This window comes from Neopelma chrysocephalum, unplaced genomic scaffold (assembly GCF_003984885.1).
Source record: "Neopelma chrysocephalum unplaced genomic scaffold, ASM398488v2 Primary Assembly neopelma1_117, whole genome shotgun sequence".
Classification (NCBI taxonomy): Eukaryota; Metazoa; Chordata; class Aves; order Passeriformes; family Pipridae; genus Neopelma; species Neopelma chrysocephalum.
In genome coordinates, this window is record NW_020897779.1 from 654,154 (window position 1) to 675,549 (window position 21,396).

Sequence of the window (21,396 nt, forward strand, 5' to 3'; positions counted from 1 at the left end):
TTTGTCTACATGAAAAAGAAAGCCTCCATAGCAATTAACATTTTCAGACCACTGCAAGGTCTGAGTCATAGCTATTTTTATTTACAGGTAGGGTCAGCAAACAAATCCACAATACGTATTGAATTTTAAACGAAGTAGATCAGAAAATCAAACCTAACTTTGTTATATTACTAGCAAAGACTGTAACTCAAAATAGTGTACAATATACGAGCAAGTGTTAAAAAAAATACAGACAACACTAGTTAGCCAGGATGTCTGTTCATGTGATAATTCTCTTTTCAATGCAGCCAATTTGAAAGCTAAAAAAGAACAATAACTTGTTCTACAAGGATTTATAAATAATCACCCTTGAATTCCTTAAGAAAGGAAACGGACACTATGATGACGCACAAGCACTCTTAACATATCAAAGCTTTAAAAATAGAAGAGCACTGCCCTATAGATAAAAAAAAATTGCCATGACTTTAAAATCTTGGTACCACCTAACCGAGCTGCTCTCAAACAAAAATCAGGCAAGAGGAGATAACAAATGCAGAAACATATTAAAACAAGTAAACCCCACCAGAACATGCAAATAGGGTCAGAACCTGATTTTCTAATTGAAGGGTAGTTTCTCTCATATAAAAATATATGGAAAGTTGCTTTTGCAGAGGAGATTTCTCCCTGTTTTGCTGCTCCACCACAGGATAGTTTGGACAGTCTGCTGCACCTTGTGGCCAGGTGGCCATTGGGGCTGTCTCCCTGTCTGAGCTCTTGCAGGACATTGGATCCTTCCCAGCCCCAGCAGCGTTGATCCCTTAGAGCTGTCCCTGTTCCACAGCGTAACAGAGAAATATTTTGGCTGATAAAATGGTTTGTGCATTGTCAGGTGGTGAGGGAAGAAAAATAAAAGGCCCAACACCCATATCTACAAATGAGATGCATCATGTGGATCTTCACAGATGACAAAAAAGTTGAGACCTGATTTGACTGTCCAAACACAGTCCATGTACTTCTCAACATGCAACTAACTAAACTGCTCTTCAGCTACCTGCAACAAATTCATACCACCTCTGCAACTATATTTGTAAGTATTCCTTATACCACTTGACCTACAAAGAAAAAATGTAAAGAAAAGTCACAGCTATGGTAAATACTGTCTTGAAACTGTCAGATCAAGGGCTGACATAACCAGTCACACCGTATTTGAGAAAAGTTGCCTCAGAAAAGTAAAGGTTTGGTATTCTGGCATAAGAATGTAGAGTCAATAAAATCTTTTAAGATTACCATCTCACAAACACAATCCTATGTGGGGCAAGAAAAGCATTTCTCCAGTCTGTAGCTGTTTGGTTACATATCACCAGAGTATTCATCTTCCCATGTCTCCAAGCAAGCAAGAAGCCTTGAGCTCAGCTGACACACGTATGAAGGAGCTAAAGTGTTACTATGGAAAGTTGTTGTCCTAATCCCTGCATCTCACAAGATGCAACAAAACACTGAATGATTTACACTGAAAATGGACCATGCTTCCTGTACAACAGAGCATTTTTGGCTGAGTCATTATATCTCTTATTTATTTGTACCCTTGGAAAAGACTGCGCAGAATGATTAGAACAATGATGTTTTTCCTCACAGATAACCAATTATAAAGCAGAAGGTATAGAAGATAAGAATGTTGAGAAATGATGTGCAATCTAGCAATTCAGCATCACGTTCATGTAAGTTGCAGGAAGATCTTTAAGGCTACAAAGACAGGCTAAATACATTACAAGACAACCATTTTTATGCTTTTGGTCAAAGTCTTTCAGCCTATCTCACAGTACCTATGTTCTCAGTGTTCTCATGCAATAGTTTGGTCAATGTCACCCATACCTACAACATTAGGCTTCAAGCAACCTACTTAAAGCCCTATTAAATAGAGATTGTCACAAGCAGGGATTTAAATGACAGTGGACAAAATGGATCTAATCAACTGATCCAAATTCTTGATGTTCTATGGGCTAGAAAGGCCAAAGAAAAAGATGCAGATGCAAAAAATTCCCATACAAGAGACGTATTTCAACAAGCTACACACGTCACAAAAAGAGGCCTTCCTGTTTTATGGAACTGAACAATGTAGTCTGTGGCTCCCTGGACAGACATAATGCCTGAAGAGCCCTGTTAGCTATGGCACTGAAGTCCCAGCACGTCTGAAAAAGGCAATTTTCAACGGTGCACAAGTCAGCCAAAGCAAAGCAAATGTTCATAAGGGTACTAATGAAGGACTATTTTTGCTAATTCTTTGGCAAAGGCAATGCTAGCTTTAAAAAAAAAAAAAAGTGTTTTCCTTTCTCTAAGACTGAATTGTTTGATTTTAACTTCCGAAACCATAAAGTTATGTAATAAATCATGCCTATAAAATTTGAAGCCAAGAGCTAGAAGTTTATAAAGTTACAAGAAAATGAAGACAGGCACAAGACTGCTCTGGTAAAAACTGCCAGCACAATATTGCACTTGGCCTTTTAGTAAATGTAAGAAAAAGTCAAGGAACTGAGAAGAAGAGCAATAAAAGCAGTGGAGTAAAGAGAAGCAATTACCAGTATTTAAAAAAGTAAACGAGTACTAAACTACACAAATTATATTCCGCTTATAACTATATATTTTTATATAATATATGTATTATATTCTTTCAAACAAATATTCCTGGTTTATGGAGGGTACCTAGGACTGAGTTGCAGAAGAACAATCTATGATAATCAGAGTGTAAAGAATAAATAGAAAGAAAAAAAAGAAACTGTTGAATATGAAAAGTACTAATACCAAGATGCGTGAAGTATTAGAATAACTGACACACAGACAGAACCAGAAAAATAACAAAAAAACCTCCAAACCCCAAATACAAGTCCATGCTTGGCAGCACAGCTTATGAAAATGCTGGGATGTTATCAGGAAAAACTCCACACATTGAGGTTAGCCTGGATAATCACATAAATGTCTTTAATGTGTCTTCAACACAAACAGAAACCCTAAGTCAAGAGTCCTTACATGAAATCCTCACAGAAGTTCTGATTAAGACAAAGTCCTGAGGTCAAATTATGCAAGTGACTGCTTCTATCAAGCTGATATTGGTCTTTCCATTACACACCAGCACGGACATAGGTAACAGATGATAGAGTACAACCCTTAACTGAAAACACTGGGCCCATAATTTCTCCTGCAATGCTGGCGCTTCATGTGCCACCAAGCTTTGGAAGTCTCCAGGGAAGGCAATTCTTGTAGCCTGGGGCATAAAGGAAAAAGTATTGTCTAGAGCTCAATTCCTGCAGGCCCCCATCCCCCCATCCCTTGCACAAGAAAACCTTATGCACATGCATACATTCAGCCAAACAGGATTCACATTCTTAACAGCTACAGCAGGGAATACTTAGATGGCAAAACTATAAGCCAAAGAGCATACCAGAGTATGTGCACTGCAAAGCACACTCACTTTCCACTCACTTTCTATATTTTGCTGCATGTATTTAACACAGGAAGAGAAGAATAAATGAGTCACCACCTTGAGTTTTGGCTATATAAACCAAGTACCTCACCTGCGTACATGTGGTAAGTCAGCCTCTCGATGAGCTTCACAACAGTTCCTGCCTTGATGATGGGGATTCCAGATTTGGGCTGCATGTTTTCTTCAAACACAATATTCTCTTCAGAGTCGGGTTCTGCAAATCTATAAAGCTCAGGATTCGGAAATCTCATCTGCTCCTCTTTTTCTTCCTGCAACATTGTTACATCCAACATTCTTTCCAGCGTGCTTCTATATTGCAAAGATATCAATGCTGCCATCCAGTTGTTTTTCTCTTCAGCTGATTTAGCAGCAAAAATAACACTGTTCTCATCTTTTAAGATGATTTCAAAAGCATGTCTGTACTCATTAGTGTCATCTTTATCATTGATTTGTACCTTTCGCATGAAGAACTTTTCCTTTAGTCGGTATTCTGCATTGCTAGCACCAGGAAGTCTTGGCTGGCCATGATTTGACTTACAGCAAATCATCAAGCCATCAAATAGAAATATGTGTCTCTCGTGCTTTGCTCCTACACGTGTGAGTGTTCCTTCCATGATGAACTCGTTACAGCATTGTCCAATGTCTTTACCCTCCCAACCATCAATATTTTTCTGGATTTCATTCATTTTCTTAATTGCTAGCTGTTTCCCCTTCATCTGCTGAGTATAGAACCGGCATGCAGATTCACTTCAGTGAAGGATGGGAGAAAGGCAGCCTATTAGTATACATGTATTTGAAAAACACAACCACCACTAACAGCAAAAACACCAGATCATCATTCTGAGTAGTGTGAATTCTATCGAGAATGCAATTTCAGCACTCAATATCAGTATTACTGTAAGCCTTGACTAATGTTTCTGTTAAGTATCTCATCTGATAAATTCTCTACTTATCTTCAGCAACAAATATTTTACCTAAACACAGGCAACCAGATGCAGGCAAGCTGTTAGTGCTTCTTAGCCTAACAAACCACTCACTTTCATAACCAACAAAACAATTTTAGATTGCATTAATTTGAAATGAGCACATTCAGAAAAAATAAGCTGTTAAATGCATTCATATCTAAGCCTAAAGATTACCCTTTGCAGCACAAAACTTGCCTGGCAAAGAAAATATTGAAACAATTTTAAGAGCAAAAGCAAAGTTTTAACATGTTTAAATAATTACACAAACATTAGCACTAAAAGAAACAGCAGGTAGCATAATCCAAGAATTTGCTACAACAGTGCAACTAAGTACCAGTTAGCTATGCATCTTTTTCTATTATCCAGTGATAATTTTAACTAATATTGCACAAAAAACTCTTCAGATTAAGTAGTTTCAAATTCAAGAACATTCTCTTCTAATCACACAGAAAGGTACTTTTACAATATTTTAGGTGGATATTTATTATCTGAGCATAATTATCCCACAAATGCCATAACTTTCTACTTACCAGTGAATTCTCAGAACGTCTCAACTACCAGTTTGCAAGGACACATAGAAATTAGAACTGTTTTCAAACAATAACAAATTATCTTGGCTTTGATGTCACTTCCTCTGAAAAAGCAGGCTTGTCACAAACTATTTTGTTCATTGTTTACTAAAAGAGGAAACTGGGAGCCCTGGATTTATAGCAAAGCATTAAGAGCAGAAAGCAGGAAAACCGGAAACGTTTACCTAAGCCTTCGTTTTGCAAGGCTTTTGGAGCATATCCGTTCCATACTGCTTTGAAGATTGAGTAAGGCAGTTATTGCTTGCTTTAAGCACTCTTTATCCTCTTCATCCTCACTTCTTTCTTCCAATTGCTGTGAACATTGAAAGTAAAAGACAGAGAGTGTTACAAGCATTTTCGAATGTACAAATCCAGAAGTTTGACCCAGGAAGAAGAAATCTAACCATCTGCTGATTTTGCATGTTTCTGTTTGTTATTAAAGTTAATGAAATAACCAGGTGCCTTACTGACACAGGTGAGAGACAACAGTCTGCTAAGAACTTAAGCTCAGTAAAAGGAGAGCAGCAGTCACTAAGGTCCCCCAGACACAAACACACTCAGACAGGCATTATTTATCTCAAACCAGTTTGATTTACCTTACATCTCCTTAAAGGAACCCATTAGAGATGTTAAATCTTAAGAGTGATAAGTGATGAAGGAGCTCGCAACATACACCATTCTACAGCACAAGATAAATCAGTGGGATGTCTGTACATTTTTAACACACATAAACACTCCTGGAACAGACAACCTGGACCCAAAGCTAAGCAAAACTCCTTCATCACATTTATAAACAGAAGATTACAAGGGCTCTCATCTCACTAGTAACAGTCTAATCAATAATTCAGGTTGAAGGGGACCTTGGAGATCACCTTATCCGACCTTCAGCTCAACTGCAGAGCCAACATAGATCAGATTGCCTAGAACCATAGCGAGTTTTGAATCATTCTCAACATAGAGTAGCGAAAACCTTTCTGGACAATCAGTTCCAATGTCTGAAATCCCTCAAGGTAAAGGTTTTTTTTTCCAATAGCTTATCAGGATTTCCCTTACTGACTTTTCAGAGTGGAATATGTGGAAGTACTGTGCAGCTGCAAACAGTATTTCTCTGTCTTCCCCACCCCATCACACGGTCAAAGACGGGAGCAAGGCTTCTTCTCCTCCTCAGCCTCCTTTTATTCAGAATAAGTAAGCCCACTCCCCCAGCTTCATCACATGCTCCATGCATCAAGTCCTCTCGACAAGCCCTTCCAGGGGGCTTGTTTCAATACACCAAAGTCAACAGGAAGCCCGAGCTGGATGTGGCTCTCCTGACATAGCCTTTTGCGTAGTGAACAGGTAGGCGCTGCTGTTTCCCTCAATTTGATGGCTACACACTCATTGATCAGCAATACAGGTCTCTGTTGCTGGGAGGGTGTTCATCTGGCTAATGCACAGCTTATCCACCAGGACTAAGATTTTTTTCATGCAAAAAAGCAAAGGAGAAAAACAATAACCAGAGGGATGGTAGGGAGAAGTAACTGTTCCTCCTCCATGGAGGGGCTGCTCGGCTGTTCATGGCCAGCTTGTAAAACCACGGTGCCCAAGTCCCTATTGAGTACAAGCTACATTCATGCCTTCATATACTAACAACATATCTTAAAGGGCAAAAAATATAATAGAATTCTAAACTAAAACAGTAGGAGAACAGGTAATACTAATATTTTGTCTGTAACTGTTGTTATGATGGGTAAGTTTTACAAAACAAGATCTGCCATGTTTAAGATTGATTAAGATTTTCATCTTAAATCTTCATTTAAGCATGAAAATGTTTCACATTACAGTTTGTGAAAGAATTGGTGACTGCAGCTCTGGTTTAGACATAAAAATGAAATAACATTCACAGGATTATTAAGAGACAAGCATTTTAGACTATTACACACCAAGATCTGGCTCTACTGAAAAGATTTTTGACAGAGGTGGTAGAAGTGAAGCAACAGGCCAACACAGACCAGAACAAGACACTCTTGGAAACAAGTACAATCATGATGTTTGCTTTCAGTGTGAAAGAGAAGTATTGTCCTCCAAAATCCAACTGAATACAACATATTCATGTGTTTGACATTTGAATGGGTCAGAGAAAAGCATTACATTTTTCCCTAACCAGAGTTAATCATTCAATGCAGTAGCTGTCAATGCCAAAGACTACTTTATGTTTTCAGCCATAAGGATCACCACAAAATTTATTCTAGGCAGCTTTAGTTCATGTAGTGCAATCTGTCACACTCTCAACCTAAGCAGCATTAGGTATGAGTGCCTACTCATACATGAGTGCCTACTCATGTAATAGTAGCTCACTATTTCAGCTCACTGAAATAGAGCTGACAATGCATTACAATAAGCATTACTTCCCGGAAGGTCTTGGGGAGAATACATCATTCCAAGAAGGAACAAACTACCCTCATCATATTCCTCTACTCTCTAGATTTAGAAGAGGTATCATCTTTCCTTTGCTTCAGTTTTGCAGATCACCTAGGTTTAGAGAGGATTTCAGACAAATGAGGCAGGTGCAGCACCGCTGGCAGAAGTCCTGAAAGAAAGCTAAGAAAAACCTGTAACTGTCTCTAAGATTTTGCATCTTTCCTACACAAGAGTTCCAAGAAAGCTCTTTGCCATGTGCACTGCCTTTTTACAAACTTCCATCAAAATAGTCTGGCTGGATTTCCTATAATTTCTGGGTTGCTACCCTTCAACAACGGATGAGATTGTTTTAGCCTAGTTTCCTTGAAAATAAGCCTTATTAGGTCCTACAGTATTCTGTACATTCTCTTTGGAAACAAACTGGTACAGATTAACACTCATTACTGCAAAGCATTCTGCTCCTATGTTACTTATAAAATGCTTTTTACAGCCATCTCTCTCCAGTTGCAAAAGTGTTCATCACAGAATAGTCTATGTCCTAAAGCAAAACATGTATTTGTATATAGTGCGGGAGAGAAAGCAGTTAACTTTTCCCCATCAGGATCCATTGGGAGTAATGATAAATGCTATTTACCATTTCCAATGGTAAACAGAAACTAAATTGGAGTCCAGTGAGTGCAATTATGCTCCAGGTTTAACATTTACAAAGCAGTGTGTAGAAGTGTGCGTCTTCTCATGTGTAAGACCAACACAAAAGGCAAACCAGACAGTGCTGTGAACTCCTACAAAGACACTTCTCTGGACACAGAAGTTTGGAAGTTTATATGCCAGCATGGTATTGTATAATTGCCAATAACAGACTTAGTCAGAACTGAGCTTAAATTACAGCAATGTTTTCATCTTACACTGGCCCCAGACAGTTTGAAAGAGGTAGTTATGGAATGTGAAGTGGCATCACTGCAAAGCACCTGCAAATCCCACTGATTCTTCTACAGCTACGCAGTGCCCCCTAATGAACGAACCAGGGAAATGCTAAGTAAGTGGTGGTAGCTGTTTTTGGGGTAGTTTTTTGTGTGTGTTTTTTTACATAAAGTGCACTGCGAAGAATACTGTAATATTATGTGAAGGAAGTGCTGATTTCTGATTATCAGCAGTATTACAGATGTTGCGCGTTTAATAATCTTATGAGAAAATATTGGCTTATAGCTCATGTGATCCACAAGACTACTGGCGCAGTATCCTGATCATTCAAGGAAAACAAACTTGGAATATAGACTGCTATGGAAGTCTCTAATAAAAAAAACCAAACAACAAACAACATCCTAGGCCACAAGTTTTGAAGAAATATCGAGAAATGGAAGACAAGATATTTTGTTGCACCTGTTGCATAGCACAAGGATTAGACATTTAGAAACCCCAGAAATTTCAAACAGATTGAAAAGAAATCCTTCTCATGCAGTGCAAAATTAGACTATGGTAGTAATTCTTTAACACTGTCAGGGAAGCATCTATCCAGAAATACAATGATAGAAAACATGTATGAGAATATGCAATTATAACCACACTAGCAGGCATGACGATGGATGTAAATTCTTGTACTGTAAGGCTTTTATCACATTCTAGACTTTCGTCTTCCTAAAAGATTATTCTAAATCTAACCACTAACATTTGTGAACTGCAAGGTCCCCAATTAATCTCGAGGTAAGATCAAAAACCAGCTTCAATACACAGAAGAAAGAGTCGAATACGGGAGGCAGGAAAATCACAGTTGTGTTTACTTAAGCTTAACTCAAGATTACTTGGTTGTAGATACTTATTGCCCCTCACAACATTAACTCAAGAAGTTTAGTGCATAAGTGGTCCAATGTTACAAGTGGAAGCTCCACACCACAGTACTCAATAAGCTCAAACTAGTGCTGCTTCAGAGAAACCTCTTCAAACCCCACTGTGTAATTTCTCCAGAGATCCTGAAGCCCACAGCCCACAAAACAGCTGCACAGCTGGCAAATCAAGCCTGGCTGCAGCATGACCTAGCTATCTGCTCCACAGGGAAATACCACATAGGTAAACCACATGCATACATGGGAACCTGAAGTGCAATGACACCAGTTACTCCAGCTTTTGTTCCAATGCCTCACCATTTTCTTCAACATGTTTCTGAAAATGGGGTGCTACCAAAAGGCAATCCTGAAACACACTATTTTATAATAAAGAATAAAAACAAACGGGGTTTCTCCTCTGACGAAGCAGGCAGGTCTGCTGGCACTTTGCCACAAAACAATCCTGGATTGTTTTCTCTGCAGCACTGAGATACCCAAGAGCACTCTCTGACTTTTTGTAATTCCTACAAATAACAAAAAAACTCAACCCAAAGCAGCAGTATATTGAGGAAAAAAGTGTTCTCATATCTAGAAACTTTAATTTTGAGAAAGCATCAGGAAATCATCTGGAGCAGCAAATGGGAACATCTGCAGGGAACACTATACACTTTTGGAAAATGCTAGCAATCTAAAAGGCACCTCACTCTTGAATCTTGAAGGAAACTTCATGTGCCATATTTCTGAACATACATAAACAGCTTTAATGCACTGAAATTTGAAAAGTCATTTTGTTTACATATAAACTCAGACAATCTTGAGCACAGTGCAGCAAAAATATTCACACAGTTCTAACTGTTTATTTAGATTTACATTACAGCAGGAGCGTTAGTTGCATTGAGTGGAACGGAACTTAATATATATTACTGAAATAATGATAAAAGCTTTTTCTCCACCCAAAGTTTAACTATGCCTTCTCAGTTTAATTCTAAAAAGTTACATAAAATTGTACCATCTTACATACACTTGTCAAATATCAAACCCCAGATATCAAATAATTAGTTACAAAAAGCCTTTGGCATTCTCTTGAAAGTACATCCTAAAGGACACTTTTTAAAGCCCTCATCTTTTATTTCACATTAAGTTTTAACTCACAATATAAAACACGATCAGCCCGTTGGGAAGCATACTGGAGAAGTAAAGCATTAAAAAAGAGGAAAATAAGAAGTATTTCAACTTTTAGTACAAGATTACAGGTTCTTTTACACTCTTACTATGTGACTTATAATAGATCTTAAATATATGTTGAAAATTTAAGTTCATCAAACGTCATCTGAGCCCAAGACAGTAAAAACATTTGGGTTAAGGAAACATGAATTTAAGGAACTGCTACTTTGATTACTCAATGTGAATGTTATTTGGGGAGGGGTGTGTGTATGAAATTAAAATACATCTGTTTCAGAATTAAATGACACTACTCTGAAGAGTAAGTGCCATTTTTCAAATCAGGATGGACAACTGAGCAAAAGTCAGGAAGACCCATCCAGAAATACACACTACACAAGTCTGTCAGCTGATGTTTACTAATTCAGCAGTCCAAAGTTTACTGTAACAGGTTTCCTTTGTGGCCAATTTCTCCCTAGCATTCCCATAAATGGATATAGCCTGTCAGGAGATCATACTCCAGATTAGGTTTGCTCACGAGCTACTGCACCTTGCAGTATTTCACCTGGTATCTGCTCAGCAAGAAGAAGTGCAATTTTGCTCTCAGCTTCTGCAATTGGGAAGGGATTTACGTATGTGATCAGTGTTAGCTTACACAATGAACATTGCCTTCATCAAGGAAGGGATAGAAAAACAAAGCCTTTTTTTCAAACACATTCTTTGATGTTCTCATAAAACCATTTCCTAAACATTCAGACTTCTTGTAGGCTACCAGCTGCCATTTCTGCATTTTACGTGCCCGGATTTCATTACTAGGGAAATGGCTACTTTGCTTATAGGAGGCCTTGTCTTCTCAGAGTATGGAAAACCCATTTGCTCTGCATTCTTCAGAAATATGGGGATTTTTTTTTGCATATGCTGATGTTTCTTCCATGGCAGAATCATTACCTTTCTGCAACAAATGTACAAGTTCACACAGATTCTTCCAGAGCCTTCATGCTCTGAAACTCTTCTTTCTTACTGTCACTTTGGTTTGTCTCATCTTTATTAGCAGACCTGCAGAATATATTAGAAATTTAAAACTCATAATTACATTCATAACATTTAGTTAGATCAGTATTTGAAATATCACAAAATATTTACCTATGTGCTTCCACACTTGTAATTGAGGTCTTCCATTTTCTTCCCCCAAATTCTCCATAGTAAAGACAATGCAATTTGAAAACATCTTCCCTTTCTCTTTTGTAACTCCAAAGTGGATTAAAATCCACTTTTTCTGGTTTGACACATTTCAAGTCTGATCTTTGCCAGACAAGGTTGCAAGGCTATAAGCAAAACTGGATGACACCTCTATGTTTGGATAGAAATATATGATTTTTTTGAACAGAAATGTATGAATTTTTGAACAGAAATGTATGAATTTTTGAACACTACTTAAGGTGAATTCAAAATTTCAAAGATCATTTTGGGGAGCAATAGCAGGACCCTGTTGATTTTAAGAGGAACCCTGGTGATTAATTAAAAAACAGTAAGTGAAATAAAGGACGACAAGCAGAAATCCATCTGTAGACTTGGTCTACAGAAAGCACAAAGGGAACTTGTTGTTTTACTTGTGTTTGTTATTTCCTACACATTTACATCAGTTTCCACTGACAGAAAACATTAATCTCCACTGCTATAAGAACAAACAGAGAAACGATGCTGGTAGTGAGACTAAATCCACAGCTCCACACCCAGAAGTACTTCCACTGAAGAAATCAAGCATATAAAAATCTCAACCATAGCACAACCTCTCTCCAAGGATCTGTCTTTTGTACAGAATGTGGCAGGAGAAGAGGACAGGGAAATACACTACTGTTATTGAAAGATTATACAGCAATACAAGTGTATCGGGGACTGTATCATGACTGCCACAGTCACAAAAACTAGGAGTTGAAAATCCCAGCTTCTTAACATTCAATCCTCAATGGATTGTGTCAAAACTTTTACTCAGTGGGGAAAAAAAAGGAACAAAATTTGTCCAAGTTCCTGTATCACCCATCTATTTTCACAACAGCTTGGCCTTGGGTGTTCAGCATAAACTGCTGCCATGTAAGCAAGCTAAAGAGCTATTGCCCATCATTAACAGCAGTCACTGAAAACTGGGAACAGATCACCAGCCCCAGCAAACAGTCAGTTACAACACAGCTCTTCTAACTCCCACTGTACCACAGACACTTTGCCATGCAGGTATTTTTAGAAAATTCATTGGAAAACGGGACTTTGGAACCCTACAATTGAACACATAAGTGAAGTTGTAAGTTGGAATTCAGTCAGTGCTTCATTTGACTTCCCACAGAGAGCGACATCTAGATTAAGAAGTCTGGCCCTGTGATACTCTACTCCCTTCTTCAAAGGACTAAAGTACAGCTTTTGTTGGTCTGGCAGCAGATTGATAGAACACAGCTCAAGTGTCACTGAGGACTGTAAGCAAAGTCAGAAGGAATTTTTTTACTTTTACTTCTGTTAGATTTTATCCAGCTTTTGCAGAAAGGTGACTTTAGAGGGATAACAGAAAAAAGTGTTCTCTGAGGTAGTTACTTCTCATTAGAAAATCTCCTAGAAAGAGACATCTGCATCTCAAAAACCCAAATACATCCTGTGTATAAGGAAAAAAAGCTATAAAATAAAACATACAGCCCCACCACAACTCCATAACGAATGACATAAATCATTGACAATGAAGTGATACACATGTGCATATATTTATCTGACACAAACACACAGGAAATACATCAACAACTGCCACAGCTAGAAAGAAAATAAAGAGCTACACCAGAGAGACCAATTAGTTAGATTAACATTAACCACGTTTCTGGGAAAAGTGTGCACACACCCCCCCATGTGACAAAGTTTTATTTTCCCCTATCAACTTCCCTTGCGGCTGATAAACACAGAACTGACTTAAAGCATAAGCCCACCAGCATTTAAAGCTTTAAATAAATAATAAATTTCAAATAGAAATATTGCCAATGAATGCTCACAAGCAACCCAGCTGTACCACCTCCAACTTCTACCATAAGACACAACTTCTGAACCTTTACAACATTCCCCTTGTAATACAAGTCTTCTTAGTTTAACCATATGAAGAAGTTTCTTAAATTTTTCACCTACTGTCATACTCTAGGAAACCTCTTCTTAGACTTCAGACCAAATTTTACCAGCTTCTTCTCCCAGGAAACACCCAAATACTCTTTGTAGTCCTTATCACAGACTAGCAACAGTTTGGTCAAGCTACAGTTTGTCCAACAGACAGACCTCCATCTGTGACAGAGATCTAGAATTGCACATTATCTCCAGTGGATATGATAAATCATCCACATCTGCAGTTACATATATAAATTATGTAAAACAGTAATACTTCTGATTTTTATTTATTTCAAACCTGTATTGTGCATACAAGTTACCGTGTTTGGAAAGAAGCACTGAATCCAAAGTGACTTCAGAAAGTAAAATCTTTTGCTGACACTAAGGGAATACTTGCTTTAAATAATTCACAGCTAGCTCAAATCTGTGATTTTTTGATTTTAATAGTAATTGATGGATGCTTCAAGAATTGATTAAAGCAAGAGAACGTGTTAATCTCAGTGCCTGTACTAAAGGCAAGCAATCCAGACAGTGTTTTGAGACAATGATCTATAATTGCAGATACTGTAAAAGCTTTGCAGACTGCCAAAGTTCAACTAATTAACACTCAGTGATTCTCCACCCTGGGCTGGGTTACACCACTTACAGATGTGATTGCAAACCAAATTCATTAAATTTGTTACACTCTCCAACATGACACTGGCTCAAACAAGCCTGAGAATGAAAGTGAAATCAAAGCCCAAAATAGTTTGGGATGTTTTGCCCAACACCACCACACACAGCAAGAAAATTAAGGGATCAAACTAAAGATACTCTAGTCCTAAACTACTAACATTTTACCACCTTGTGCCTTCTTCAGCAGCAAGGTGGTAAATTTGTAACAAATTTAATATCATCAGTGAAAAGACTGGCAAGTTATTTTTCATCTAAGAACAAAGCTTAAAAAAAAAAAAAACAAATAAAACGCACTAGATGCTGATGTGAAGTGAAAGCATCCTGAGATTTTTAGATCACTATAGATAGAATTCTAACTAAAAAATAATATCAAAGAGACAATAGGTTACCATTCATGAATCATGGGAGTCAAGGTTGCATTTGGTTTAAAAAAACCTCAACCTATGAAGCTCTCCTGTTTCCCAAAAACATACTGTTATACCTAAGCAAAGTTTATATACGCTTTGCAGCGTTCCTAGTTGGAAAATAAAGAATTTTAAAGTAATCTTCTGTTTATCCAATGAAAGGAAAGAGTACATACAAATTTACAGCATTCGAAACAGTGCCAAATTCAATTTAAAGGTATTGTAAACTTCTTTCTTCAATTACTCAAGGTGATGAATAACTGCACTGTTTGTACCACCCTACCTTTCACTTAAAAGTTCACACTTCTATTCTATGATTCCATGATTCAGAAAAGCCCATTCATATTATCTGAAAATTTGCAGAAAAGGGCAGTCTCCTATGAAACTGCTATTTTATATAGTTAGTTTACTATATAAAAGTTTGAGGACTTTTCAGGTTGGTTGAAGGAAAACACAGCCCTTAGTCCTATTCTAACTTTCCAACAATGTAGCTTTAGCTAAAAACAGAATATTTATTTGTGCATTCCTGGTGCCCTGCCCAACTTCAGGAAGGCTTCAGTGATAACCATTTAGATAACCATTTAGTGATAACCATTTAGATAACCATTAGTGAATAGATTTTTTTTTAATTTGCATAGTTAGAAGGTAGCTGAAATGCATTTTAGATACTTCAAAGTACAAAGTATAAAGTACAGCTCAAAGAAAAATGCTAAACTCTTTATCCTTAAGTATATCTACATTCAAGAGAAATAAAATGGTTTTTCCACATGCTACTTTGCCAACATTTTGCGTCTTCATACCAAGAGATCCATTTTCATAGCATTTTTAACTTGATTATTTATAGATATGGCTGCAAGCACTAAATCAGGTGTCTTACCATACCAGAGAATTCAATATAACCTTGCATCAGTGAAACTGTCTTGATGATATGGCTAAATAATTGCACCAATACCCTTCTGCAGCAGGTAACCTCCTCTTCCGTCAGGTGATTTTTAAGTATAATCAAGCTGGAATCTCTTTAAAGATTCCAGATACAAGAAAGAAAATGTTATTGCTAGCAGAGACTAATTGAGGGAGGGATTCATATGCTGAATGCTCATTGACAGTTGAAGATAATGCCACGAGAGGCAATATCTTTCTCTTCGCGTGCGCCTATTATCCATCACTGCCTACGACGTGTATCACCAGTCACAGACCACAGTGACAGGTGTCTCACTAAAATGTGAGATGAGCTACATGGTGGGAAGAGAACCTGGAAGGTTATCATATACAGAATAAAATTCAGCCCAACAGTATCAGATTGACACAGAGTGGAGGGCAGGGTGTAGAGCATGAACGCAAAAAGACAAGAATTTTACATAAAGCACAGGTCACGGCTTGCAAAGACTGATCACACCTTCTGGAGGTGAGCTTAGCTTAGACTACAGTTTGCCCTAACAAAGGTGAACACAAGCTGCTCCCCATTACATAAGCACACATGCTCTCTTTCCCCTCTTAAAATTGCCAGTGGAAGAAGCAACACAGGATGCCTGTGTGTCAGATGACATTAATCCTTCATGCTTTATCTATTACATATGACTGTGCCATGTTCACATGGAAGTATGCAAAGCCACCAGGTACTGCATTTTGAGACTGTGTGATAGAAGCATGAGCAGGGAAACTTTATGTCTATGCAGGTCTTTATCATACAAAATGCAAACAAGCTGTATCATACCTCCCTTCCAATGGATTAAAGAAAATGCTTAATATTTTAAAGACGTCTGAAAAGTCGGACCAAACCCATGAACTGGACAAACAGATCATGCATACATCCCAAAATTTTTCAAAAACCATGTTATACAAGATGAGCTATGTGCCAAAGCTGTATATGTAGATCTAAATCAGTAAAAATGGTGTTAAAACTGTAGACACTTGGACTCAAAGAGGACCTAAGTACTGGGTTATTCAAAGACAACCCAACAAACATTCAAGGAAACACATGCAGATTTCTTCAAAACAGCAGAGATTTTCTTTTTTTTTTTCTTTTTTTCTTTTTAACTTTGGATCCAAATTTCCCTACATATTTGTTTGGAACACTGTGTGCCTTATGAGTTTCCATTAAGTTCAAATGAAGATTCTGCTTGAAAGTTTTCCTCAGAATGCTTTACACTCCTTAAAGATCATTACTCAACATCAATGCCCCAGAAAAACATTCTGTAGCTATTTGCTTTACATGTGTGTATGTTCCTGTGGCCCTATCAATGGGAGTCTCATTACAAAAAGCCCAAGTAGTACATATATCAAACCAAGCCTTCCCTTCGAAGGAAAGATATCACCTTTACAAGCCTATGGGATGTGCACTGCAAGAACACTGAAGCTTTTATGGAAACAAAATTAAGTCTGATGGAAACTCTTGCTGTGATTTTAAATTTACAAAGTAACAGTTTGAGAAAGCCTTGGACATCTATAATACAGCCATTTGCCATTATCTCTTAACACTGTTGCAACTATCATTCCAAGAATATGAGTATCTAGATCCCTATTGCTTTCTAAATTAATAGTAGCTTGATTATTTGACAGAAATCATTAGCTGCTGTAAAACTTCCATGAAATTACAAGCTGATGTTCAGTTAATTATAGCACACACCTGCAGAGCACATAACCTGCTTTTTATTCAACACAGCAGTGTTATTACTCACATTCTAGTAAAAGATTTTACCCCTAACTGAGCACACAAAGCTCTGGTACCTAACACTGAGAATTATTTAAAAAAGCAAAACACAAAACCAAATACATCAGATTGACACAACATTCTTACTTTTAGCAGTTCAAAATAATGGAGACAGTGGTAAACAGGGGCAAGGAGCAGCCGGGGTAGAACATACTGGACAGCTTCTTTAAAGCCTTCACCTATTGACTAGAAACAAAATAAGTTTCAGTCTTAAAACAATAAATGTATTGAAGCAACAACGCAATGTAATTAAAATAGTAATATCAATAATATGTCTTACTTAAAGGCAAGTTACCTGTAAATAAAATGCTGCTCCTGGCTTTGATAGTTGACTTAGAAAATGATCATGAAACCCAGGTCGCAAAATATCTTGTGCATACGATTCATATGGATCAAATGCTAGTTCCTAAGAAGAGATACAGAATAATTTTACAATCATAGAACGGCTTGGGTTGGAAGGGACCTTAAAGATCATGTAGTTTCAACTCCCCTGCCACAGGCAGGAAAAGTATCAGTTTACAAAACTGATTTAAAGCTAAACTTCCATGTTTCTTAAAGAAAATACATATGCTACATAGACTTTTCCAAAACACCTGTAGAGAAGAGCCAACTTTTACATGCACAGACTGACGGAGTAAATCAGTCTAAAAGAGATCTCTGGAAGTCAACTGACCCAGTTCCCGGTTCAAAGCAGGGCCTACCTCAGGGCCATAGACAAATCCACCATCAAAGCTAGCTGAGGATTCTCAGGGTCTCATCCAACTGAGTTCTGACCAACTCCAAGTAGAGAGGCATCAAAACCTCTCTGGACAGCCTATTCCAATGTTCAAGTGTTCTTGTTGCCGATTTCCTCCCGTCCAGTATCTCATCGTTTTACCACTCGTGCACACTCTCACTCATCTCACAGTTCTCAACTGTGAAGCCTCAGTAAGAGCCTGCCTCTATTGTCCTTACACCTTCCCTTTGCCTAACTGAAGACAATCGTAAGATCTCCTTCAGACTTCTCGAGAATAAATAAACCCAGCAATCTCAACCCTTTTTGGGCATCACGGGCCTCAGCTCCTTAACCATCACGGCAACGTACATGTATAAGCACATCTTGTACCAGAAAGCCCAAAACTGGACACAGTATACCAGATGTGGTCTCAAGTCCCACACAGAAGTGATCCCTCAACATTCCAGCTACACATTCCCTAATATAATGCAGTAGGTAAGTAGCCTTCACAGACAATTCCTGAGGACCTCCCAGCCCTGTCACACAGTACTGCTCCTCAGCTGAAATACTGCCCGGGGTTGTTTGGTCCCAGGTGCACAATTTCATATTTGTCTTTACTCAGCTCTGTCAGGTTCCCATAGGTCCATTTCTTCAGCCTGTCAGGTCCCCTAAGAAGTAGCCCTGTCCTCCTGTGTGTCTCCCCACAATTTACCAACTAGATGGGGCAGGACCTCCTTGCACAACACTAATCCAGACATTAAGCAGTATCAAACCCTGAGGAATGCCACTAACCACGGGCCTCCAGGTGGCCTTTGTACTGCTGATAACAGTCCTTCAAAAGCCTGACAGTTCAGCCAATTTCCCACACGCTCCATAATTCAACTAGCTAGGCTGCATCTCACCAAGCTGACTGTAAGGATACTATGACAGACTGTGCTGAAAGCCTTAAGTTCAGATAAGAGATATTAACTGCTCTTCCCTCTGTCCATGGAGACAGCTATCTCTTCGAAAGTAGTCAAGGTGGTCAGGTACAGTTTGTCCTTTGGAAATCTGTGCTAGCTGTTGCCAGTCACCTTCTAGTCCTTCACATGGCTGGATGTGAATTCCAAAAAGATTTGCTAATCTTCTGAGGGACTGAGGAGAGACTGACCAGCCTCTAGTTTACAGGAACCTCCTCAACAGTGTTTTTGAGACTGGGCATAGCACTGTCTCCAAAACTCACTTGAGGCCATTTCCTCTTGTCCTATCACTTGCTACTTGGGAGAAGAGACCAACACCCACCTTTTTACAGCCTCCTTTCAGGTATCTGTAGAGAGTGATAAGGTGCCCCCTTGGCCTCCTTTTGTCCAGGCTAAACAACCCCAGCTCCCTCAGCTGCTCCGCACAGGACACGTTCTCTAGACACTTCACCAGCTTTGTACCTCTTCTTTGGACACACTCCAGCACCTCAGTATCTTTCTTGTAGTGAGGAGCCCAAGTTCCCTTAAACAAGAAACTGTGCATGTCCTTGCCTCCTACTAGTCCAACCCTCTTTTCTCAGAGACTGGGAATGCATATTCCATGTGCTCTGAACACACTGCTTCTCTCTCAAGAAAGCTAGAGCCTGTGATAAAGAGATGACTCCTACTTGTTCAGAGAAGGGTTGTGCCACTTGTCAATTGGGCAGACTTTGCAGGAGAAGCTTGACCACACCACGCCCTTTGGTAGCATCCTCCTCTGATTCTGATCCTTAAGCATTCATCCAGCTCATTTATTCCATACTAGAGCTCCATATACTTGAGCTGATATTTTGTTAGGCTTCCTGGCCTCACCCCCTGCCCGTCCCTCCTGAGCACCTGTTTTCATTCATACAGCCCTCCATCACGGCAGTCCTTCCTGCCATGTCCCTGATTACAATCACATGACAGCTCCACAATTGTGCACAGACTTCCAGATCCTCTTGTCTGTGCATGAGCACGTGCACCCTGGGGAAACAGACACTTCAGAGGAGCCTTTGGGCATCCCACCTTCTCAGGAGGAAGGTACAAGAACCTTTGTTGCCATGCTTTCTGTTAAGCTTGTCCTCTTCAATCTGCAAGCTTTGGTCTCCATCCACTAACGAGCCTAGTTCAAAAACCTTCCTCACCAGCTTACCAAGCCTGTTGGCAAAGCAGCCCTTGCTCCTCCTTGTCTTTCCACAGCAGTCTGGATCTATAGATGATTTACAGGACACTTCCAATTCTGTCAAAGTCTAGTCACAGTTTTTTTGTTCAATTTTTTCCACCTGTGCTCTTGAAAGTTTAAACAGCCACTCTAAAAGCTAAGGTTTAGAGACTAAAAAGGTAAGAGCACTCTCAAAAACAGCCAGTCTCTTCATCATGGTGGGGCTGGAAGAAGAGATCTCAAACTGAACAAAGGCAGCTAGAACAGAGGTGCACTTTACATCTAATTGCAAGTACTAAAATATATATGAATAGCAAAAAAAACCAAAATCAAACAAGTATTTTTTCTTACCTCTGCCATGTCTTCAAAACAGCTGCCTACTAGTGGGTGAGGACTACCTTCATCTGTCATTTCAACAGTGTCTTCTATATGACCCAGTAACTTCACGCTAAGTTCATGAATGTCTGATATACGACTAAATATATTTTCCACATCCTGCAAAAAGCAACAGAACAAGACAAAAATCAAACGTGCAAGGCTACTCTGTTATGATGTGGAAGTCAAGAACTTTCCTACACAAAACAAGATTCTACAGTCATTTTATAACATACTTTTTCTACAATTTATATAAGATGATTAAATGTATTTTTAAAATAATGAATATCTATAAATACATAAAAATTTACAGTTATTCAAATGTGGTAAAGCATAGTGACAAATCATAAAATTACAAGCCTGTAAGTGAATATAGCAAATTGGGAGGTTTCTTCCACAGTCCTACAAAACCCATACTTCCCCACAAGTGCTCTTTTATTATTTCCATTTCAGAACTCAAGACAAATGCTTTCTCTACTACTGATATGTTAAACTGGACAACAGTTAAATTTCAGAAGTATTCATCTACATTTATAGATATTATAGTAGGCGCTTTTTTTGTTTGTGGTTTGCACAGTACTTACATGAGATGAAAACAGTTTGGAGTTGGAGGCATATGGCTCTCTAAAAACTCTGATAATGAGATTTAGTTCCCTTATGTATTGTCGAACTTCTGCCATAAATGACTTCACTAGGTCATAATAGGTTTGCTCCCCTGAGGTGGAGGGTTCTTCATCAGATAAAGTTAGTGCACTTAAATCTTCTACATCTTGATGGAACATATCCATTAATACCTAGGTAGCAAAGAGAGGGAAATCCACAAAGTCAGAACCTCTTTTCAAGATTGACCAGTAGGTTACCAATAAAGAAAACCTAT

General features: G+C 38.5%; 1 protein-coding gene across 4 annotated transcripts in view; it reads right to left on the reverse strand.

Annotated features, from left to right (window-relative positions):
• SOS1 (SOS Ras/Rac guanine nucleotide exchange factor 1) overlaps window positions 1–21,396 on the reverse strand; it is a 48,145-nt gene that overhangs the window by 12,553 nt on the left and 14,196 nt on the right. For all 4 annotated transcript variants that reach the window (XM_027696979.1, XM_027696981.1, XM_027696980.1 and 1 more), the window contains 6 exons: window positions 21,104–21,313; window positions 20,496–20,639; window positions 17,583–17,693; window positions 17,375–17,473; window positions 5,177–5,304; window positions 3,549–4,204 (listed from right to left, as the gene is read on the reverse strand). In XM_027696979.1, the coding sequence (XP_027552780.1) occupies window positions 3,549–4,204; window positions 5,177–5,304; window positions 17,375–17,473; window positions 17,583–17,693; window positions 20,496–20,639; window positions 21,104–21,313 (1,348 nt within the window). The remainder of the gene's footprint in view (window positions 1–3,548; window positions 4,205–5,176; window positions 5,305–17,374; window positions 17,474–17,582; window positions 17,694–20,495; window positions 20,640–21,103; window positions 21,314–21,396) is intronic.